General features: G+C 32.0%; 1 protein-coding gene across 1 annotated transcript; it reads left to right on the forward strand.

Annotated features, from left to right (window-relative positions):
* The first annotated feature begins 240 nt into the window (after window positions 1-240).
* LOC112090944 (TATA-binding protein-associated factor 2N-like) lies at window positions 241-2,964 on the forward strand. The gene is made up of 2 exons (XM_024163437.1): window positions 241-322; window positions 2,399-2,964. The coding sequence occupies exons 1-2, from the start codon at window positions 241-243 to the stop codon at window positions 2,962-2,964; spliced, it is 648 nt and encodes a 215-aa protein (XP_024019205.1).
* Window positions 2,965-7,260: the final 4,296 nt, after the last annotated feature.

The following is a 7,260-nucleotide window of genomic DNA, read 5'->3' on the forward strand; positions in this document are numbered from 1 at the left end:
CAAATTTGAATTTCATTCCATTCTATTCCTTTCCTTTTCACCCAACCAAACACACCATGAGTGATATCTTGCAACTTGCTACCACTCACCCCTCACCACCTTTTATTATATATATATATATATATATATATATCTATCATGATTTTAGCCTATAAATAGTCATAAATGAATATGATATTGGCACGCTTTCCATTAACAATTCTCCAATTCATAGATAGCGGTAGCTTTCTAGGGAAAAAAATGGCGAGTTCCAAGATTTTGCTTTTGCTGGGTATTTTACTTGCAGTTGGTCTTGTCGTCTCTTCAGAGGTTGTCGCTAGAGGTAATAAGCGTTTTACACATGGGGTATTTGGCACCTTTTTTCCTTGTATTATTATTACGAATTGGCAATTTGTGAATTCTTTCCTTTGACTTAAATTATGCCTTAATTTAATACAATATTATATGTATATAGTGTTTAATTCCGAATCGATTGTGATAAATAATTCAAATGAGTTTGCATAGTTTGTACGTGGATATTTTCATCTAAATTTTGAAACTACTATCAACCCAACAACATTCTGTAATATTTTATTAAATTTGTCACGTGATTTATCACAATTAAAAAATGTTTCTGTAATTTATCTATTCAAGACAATTTGAGGGGATAAAAGGAAATGCTTTTTTGTATTAAAACCTTATCTTATTAGTGAATGCGCGTTTGTTGATATGCAATAGTTTCGGATAATTAAAGAGTTGTTTCGGACTTGAAAAAATAAAAGAAAAGAAAAAAAAAAACAAGAATATATAGAAGAAGGGACGCCGCTTATGTAGAAAGTACTCTTTCTGTTACCGTTTGGCCGGTGAGGAAAAGTGAAAAATTTATATACTCGAGTTTTTAGCACAATTACCTCTCGAATTATTGTTCTTTAGTAAATTGGCCTCTACACATTTAATTTTAGTAATGAATCCTCTGAATTTGTAAAAAATATTACAATATGCTATATTTTACTAAATTTACTCAAATTTTTTTGTTAGATTTAAAGGATTAAAGGTTGATAAATTAAAAACTTTATGTCATATTTGAGTCGGGATGTTTTCGTCGAACGTGTTTTTTTCGACACTAATTTAATAAAATTGTTGTCAAAATGAGACATATTGCAACAAGTTTACAAGTTGAGGAGATAATTTATCAAAATTAAAAATTCAGGGGCCAAATTACTAAAACCATACAAATTCAAGAGACAAATGTGTAATATACCCTATGTACTCAGGACTGGCGGAGCTATTCACATATTAATATGTTTAGTGGTCACACAAAATATGTATATATATGTGCATATCTATATATTATATATATATATACGGAGTTGTACTTTATAGTGTCCCAATTTGAAAATGGAAGACAAGTCCCTATGTGGTTTTATAATGGGCCCATGTGTCATCGTAGTCGGTCGAAGGCATAGTATAATTTTTTTATATTGAGTTGTAATAGTTATTATTTTGAAAATTAGAAGTCGTTTATAAACATATAATAATAAACGATTGTCTTGTACACTTGTCATAAATAAATCTATGAAAAATATTTAAAAAACACATCAATAAACGACTGTCATTTTTACTATTAATATCATTCGTTCTATCGTAATTGACTGTTGTTTTAAAACCTAAATAATATTGTCGTGAAGAATTACATATGTCATGTTCTTTTTTTGATAGACACATCCAGTCATGCATGAACATTTGTTTAAAGCAGGTCATGACAATGTTTTATTTGCCATATGATTAAAAATAACTTCTCATTCCCAAAATAGAACTGTTACTGCTTAATACAAGAGAATTACGCTAATCATTTAACCGGCTACACTAGTCATTTAACCAATTAGGATGGAGAAATTTTCCTCATAAAAGTGATAGGAAAGTACAGAGCATATATATACATATAAATATTTATACTTGATTCTTATCACGCCATATTATTAAATTTTCATATTTAATTAATAATTACGATGGGAAAGTAACCATTGAAATCTGGTTTATATATAACATACAAAAGTTAGATATAATTGATTATTATTTTTCTTGGGTGGGGTGCGAATATATATATATATATTTAATTTAGTGAAACCACAATTAAAATTTAAAATTTTATATTAAAACAAGAAATTTTAAAAATTTAACTGAAGGCAGGTGTCGAGCGGGCTGTGTCCTCGGAGAAACCGAAGAGCTATAATTTTAGTGTGGATTTATTATTTGGACAAAATTAGAATGCTATTACCCTTCGGTTTTGGCTCCCAAAATACCAACTTTTTTTTTTCTTCTAAATTTATCCTGCAGTAGTACTTAGCAACTAATAAGAAAATTTGGCCATTAAATTAAAATCTAGCTAGTACTTTGACATAATCATTTACTCTTGCAGTGGATGCTAGCACTGAAGAAAAGAGGGTAGATGATTCGAAAACTGGTGGATACGGTAAATATGGAAGCGGCTATGGGGGTAAAGGTGGTTACGGAGGGAGTTATGACCGCAAAGATGGTGATCATGATGGCAGTTATGGCGGCGGCAAAGACGGTGATCATGATGACGGCAAAGACGGTGATCATGATGGCGGCAAAGACGGTGATCATGATGGCGGCAAGGACGGTGATCATGATGGCGGCAAGGACGGTAATCATGATGGCGGCAAAGATGGTGATCATGACGGCGGTTATGGCGGCGGCAAAGATGGTAATCATGATGGCAGTTATGGCGGCAGCAAAGACAGCTACGGAAGTGGATATGGGAGCAAAGGAGGATATGGAGGCAAAGGAGGATATGGAGGCAAAGGTGGTTACGGGGGAAAAGGAGGATACGGCGGCAAAGGAGGATATGGCGGCAAAGGTGGCTATGGAGGCGGAAAAGGTGGTTATGGAGGCGGAAAAGGTGGTTATGGTGGCAAAGGAGGATATGGTGGTGGTTATGGAGGCGACAAACCTCAAAACTGATATTAGGAAGTTTATGAATACATGCGATCGGCTACGTCTTCAAATATAAATAATGAAGCTATATAATTCACACGTAATAAGCATTGACGAGATCACATATATGTCTCTTATGCATGCTGCTGTAGTAATCCATAGCTTGTGATTAATGAAGGCTTGTCGAGTTTAATAAATTCTTGGTTTTGTTTGGTCAGTTTGAAAGTTTTATTTTTCTTATTCTTACATAAATCCCTGTTATTAAAATAATTAAAACATTTTTTTTATATAATTGTCAAAATTATAGAAATGATCAAGTTTAGTGGAGTGTACCACTAAGATAATTGTTTGATTGTAATATATTCTTATTTTTGCGTGGAAGCAATGTATAAATAATTTTTCCCATAATGGGTTGATTCGCAGAAAATATTTATTGTGTGCTCGGCAGAATAGTGAATTTCTTAAATTCACTGCGTTATGTTTGATTGAATGATTGTTGGCTCATCATGATGGAATAAGATTGAGATATTTCACTGTACATTACGTGTTCAAACTTGGTGTACTTGTTGAACTTTAGTGTTTATTTTATTTTATTTTATTTTATAGAGAAGCATAAAGTAAGTGAAACATGTAAACGTTTCATGGTGAATCGTTCACCGATGTCAAGCCATTGTCGCTTTTTTCTTTAGATGGGTACAGAAAGAATAATTATCGAGGTAGAATTAAAATTCTTTGGCGCAATATAAATGTGAATATCAGGGCAAATAGTTTTGCTAGCACATAAACTAATTGCTGCCTATCTAGATAAGGACGACTTTTCTTCATTGAGCCATTTGTCTTTTATGGGCCTACGATTATGAACAAACAAATGCTGACAAATGTTTGAGTGCTGGATATTTTTCTTAATAATAAATGTTGCCCTAAGAGTGGATAACCATTGATCGTCGGTTCAATGTATTTAGATATTTTGGTCGGATATTAATCCTTAAGAATTATCTATGTATTGTATCTTAATTTGTCATTGGATAACTTTGAAGATGTCATTTAATGATTCGTGAAGCATAATTCTTTAAATCTGCAGACGTTTATGAGACGTTTAATCTTGATCTTATTAAATGAGATTATTCGTAGTGTATCATTGATTTGTTTGGCATTAATAGTGCGATGTGGTGCTTGTAATGTCAATATACATTGTTGCTACTTAGTGATTATTTCTTGTTTAGAATTTGCTCATGAGAGTATAATATTGGTACCATCATGTAAAGTGCATATATTTTGCTGTGTGAGCGAACAAGGTTACAATGGTGCATATTTTATGAAGCATTTTAAAAGAGCCTTGAGGGCTATAAGTATTCGTTTTATTCATGAAAGGACTGGGCCATTTCATGGGATGATATGGGAAGACGCAATTTAAATTGCTACGTTTGATGAATTTAGTATTGTGCTACTTCTTTGGAAGATAGTTATAAAAGCGCCTTTTCTGTCGCAAAGAATTACAGACTAAAAAAGATATATAATGTGTTACAAGGGATTGACTGCTTTGATGAACTTAATATAGCGCATGATAAATATCAAAATCTACAACTTGATTGCTAGTGCAAATCATGGTGATTGCACAATAAACGTCGATAGGTATAGATCAGCTTACTCACACGAACAATCGCCTTTGGTGTTTGGAGAACGAGCAAAGATGAGACATATATTGAACTCATAGCACTAGGATAGCGAGCTAAGCTAAGCCAAACGTATATAAATGTCGCCTTGGTCGGAACCAAGATGTGGTATTCTATAATAAGACTGAACATAAGCCTGTATGAAGCAAAATGTGAAACTCTAATTTGCTGCTACAGATAGTGGACACATAGGAGATTCAAGTTAGGTGCTGGGAGTGAGTGACTAGACTAAGATCTATACGGTGTTAGAGATTAGACGTACGGTCTTTTAGAAAGAAATTTCACCATAGCATGTATTTCATTCTACAAGTGTTTGGCGACTATATACGAGGATGTGTGAATAGATCCTAGCTTTCTTATCATGTGAGCCTTATCTATTATCTAATATAGATTACTATTGTTAACCATAATTAGTGTCCTATGTGACTTTTGACTATGTCATGAGGTGGATGTTTGTTTTCGAAACGTTTTTGATTGCGGAAGCGTGGTAGTGCGGATCGTGTATAAATTTTTTTTTCATAAAACTTTTGAATACTCTATAGATTATATTAACTTTTACAATATTAAAATAATTAGATTAATTTATAAAGATAGATACATAGCGAACGATTAGGCAGATAACTTGAGGTCTTTGACCACGAACAGTCCAAGCTCTAAACTTTCTCTGAAAACCCGAATCTTCCTCGTCCAGTCCTTAAAATCTGCACTAATGTGTGGGCTCCAATATAGAACTACCGGATTTGATCACTAGCTAATTTGTATTCCTTCACTAGCAACACATGTATGTGAAAAAACTGGGAATTGGAAGATCTATTCTTCCTTTTTCTCTCTCTTGAAACCAGCCACGTATGGAAAATATAGAGCAAAATTCTATTCTCTAATTTTCTATTATCTCCTATTTATAGAACACTAAGAGAACCTATTTACTTTAACTTAAAGACAAAATAATAGAAAATTATTTATTACTATATTTTAAATTTCATTAAAATACAGTTTCTCATTTTAATTTTAGAAAAAAATTTCTCCAAATCTGCAGGTAGAAGAGAGAGAAAATTCTTCATTTATCAAGTTTCCAATTTTAGCTCAAATTCAAATCTAAATTAAGTCATACTTTACTTTCCTTTTAAATTTGATTGAAAAACTTGTCAAACAAGTAAACCGGATATCTTAGAGAGTAAGTAACTAAATTTCAATGGAATTCTACCTGCGTAACATGCCCCTGCACCTCCCTATGGCTAGGCGTGTGACCTGCTGTCCCACCACAGTGTGTTTCAAAATTAATTAAATTAATTAATCCCATAATTTATCTTGAGTGATATTAAATCGCGATAATTCATCTTGTCCTGCAAATATTACAAGCATGGCACGAAAACTCACAGACCTTTAATTCCAAGCTCCAATAAAATTAATAATTAATTAAACTCTTTAACCAATTAATTAATTCTATAAATTTCAAAAGTTACTCCACTAAAAACTTAGAATTGCACTCTCGAAACTATAGACATTTATTTATTTCTAAGACCTTGAAGTGTCCATTTGATATAGTCACTATATATAGATCGATCCTCCATAAATAATTCATAATCAGAGTTAAGTAAAATCTGTTAACCTCTCTAATTACATCTTTAACCTTGACTACCTTTGATTTTCTAATGAATAGTATATTCATAAAACACATTCATAAATTCGCACTCGTTACATATTCAAGTACCGAATCAACCCTCAAAGGAATTATTTTTCTACTTCTTCAAAGAAGAAAGAATGGATTCCATCTCATATATTAGTATTCCCGGCTATCCATTTTATCATGTTTTCAAGATATAAGGAATAGGATTTAGGATCTCAAAATCCGTACCTAACAAATCAAAAAACACAAATCCTTAAATAGAAATCGACTTATAACTCAAACTTAGACTCAAATTTTATTTTCTATACTTAACGATTATTATCAGAAAATCAAATTGTGTCTGTGTTCTATTTCTACATTCATTCAATATCTCTCTACATTAATGATACAGATAACACCATTCAATTCTTAATGGGAATAACACGTATTAGTAATGTTTTAATTAAAGATTCTATAATTTTAATTAAATTCATTACAATCATTATTTCGATTACTATATTCAAATAGTATCATCTCGTATATGACACTTATATAAAATATTTAAAGTCATATAAATAATTAAAGATTTCATAACTTCAATGATATTTATAAAGTATTCAATAATACATATACATAAATAATGAATAAACTGTTTTTTAATTAAATAATAAATATTTACAAAGAACATTATTCCTAACAGTAAAGTTATGGTGTCTGCTACTTTAGCATGTTTCCGATGGCTAAGAATGATTCGATCTAATAGGGCATGACAAGACAAGCGATTGTACCAAAGCTAAGTGGCATGAGGGTGAAAGGAAGACAACTTCGAGTTACATTGATGGCTTACATTTGCTCCCGAGAATTATATCGCAACTTAATTGGTTGCTAGTATGATTGTGAATGTATCACTAAGAGATTGACGGATCTTGAGCATTGCTTATTCAGTTTATATGAAACTTGAGGGATTAAGGATGCTTAATTTGATATAACTTAGTTGGTCTGCGGTGTAACGGGACCATTTGAGGGATGTTCTATCCTGATTTC

This window comes from Morus notabilis, unplaced genomic scaffold, assembly GCF_000414095.1.
Source record: "Morus notabilis unplaced genomic scaffold, ASM41409v2 Scaffold1547, whole genome shotgun sequence".
Taxonomy (NCBI): Eukaryota; Viridiplantae; Streptophyta; class Magnoliopsida; order Rosales; family Moraceae; genus Morus; species Morus notabilis.

What these genes read in the sequence shown, in the direction of transcription:
- LOC112090944 (XM_024163437.1), top strand. Translation starts at nt 241, where the DNA reads ATGGCGAGTTCCAAGATTTTGCTTTTGCTGGGTATTTTACTTGCAGTT. An exon ending in TTCAGAGGTTGTCGCTAGAG is followed by an intron (nt 323 to 2,398) that starts GTAATAAGCGTT and finishes TTACTCTTGCAG; the next exon opens with TGGATGCTAGCACTGAAGAA.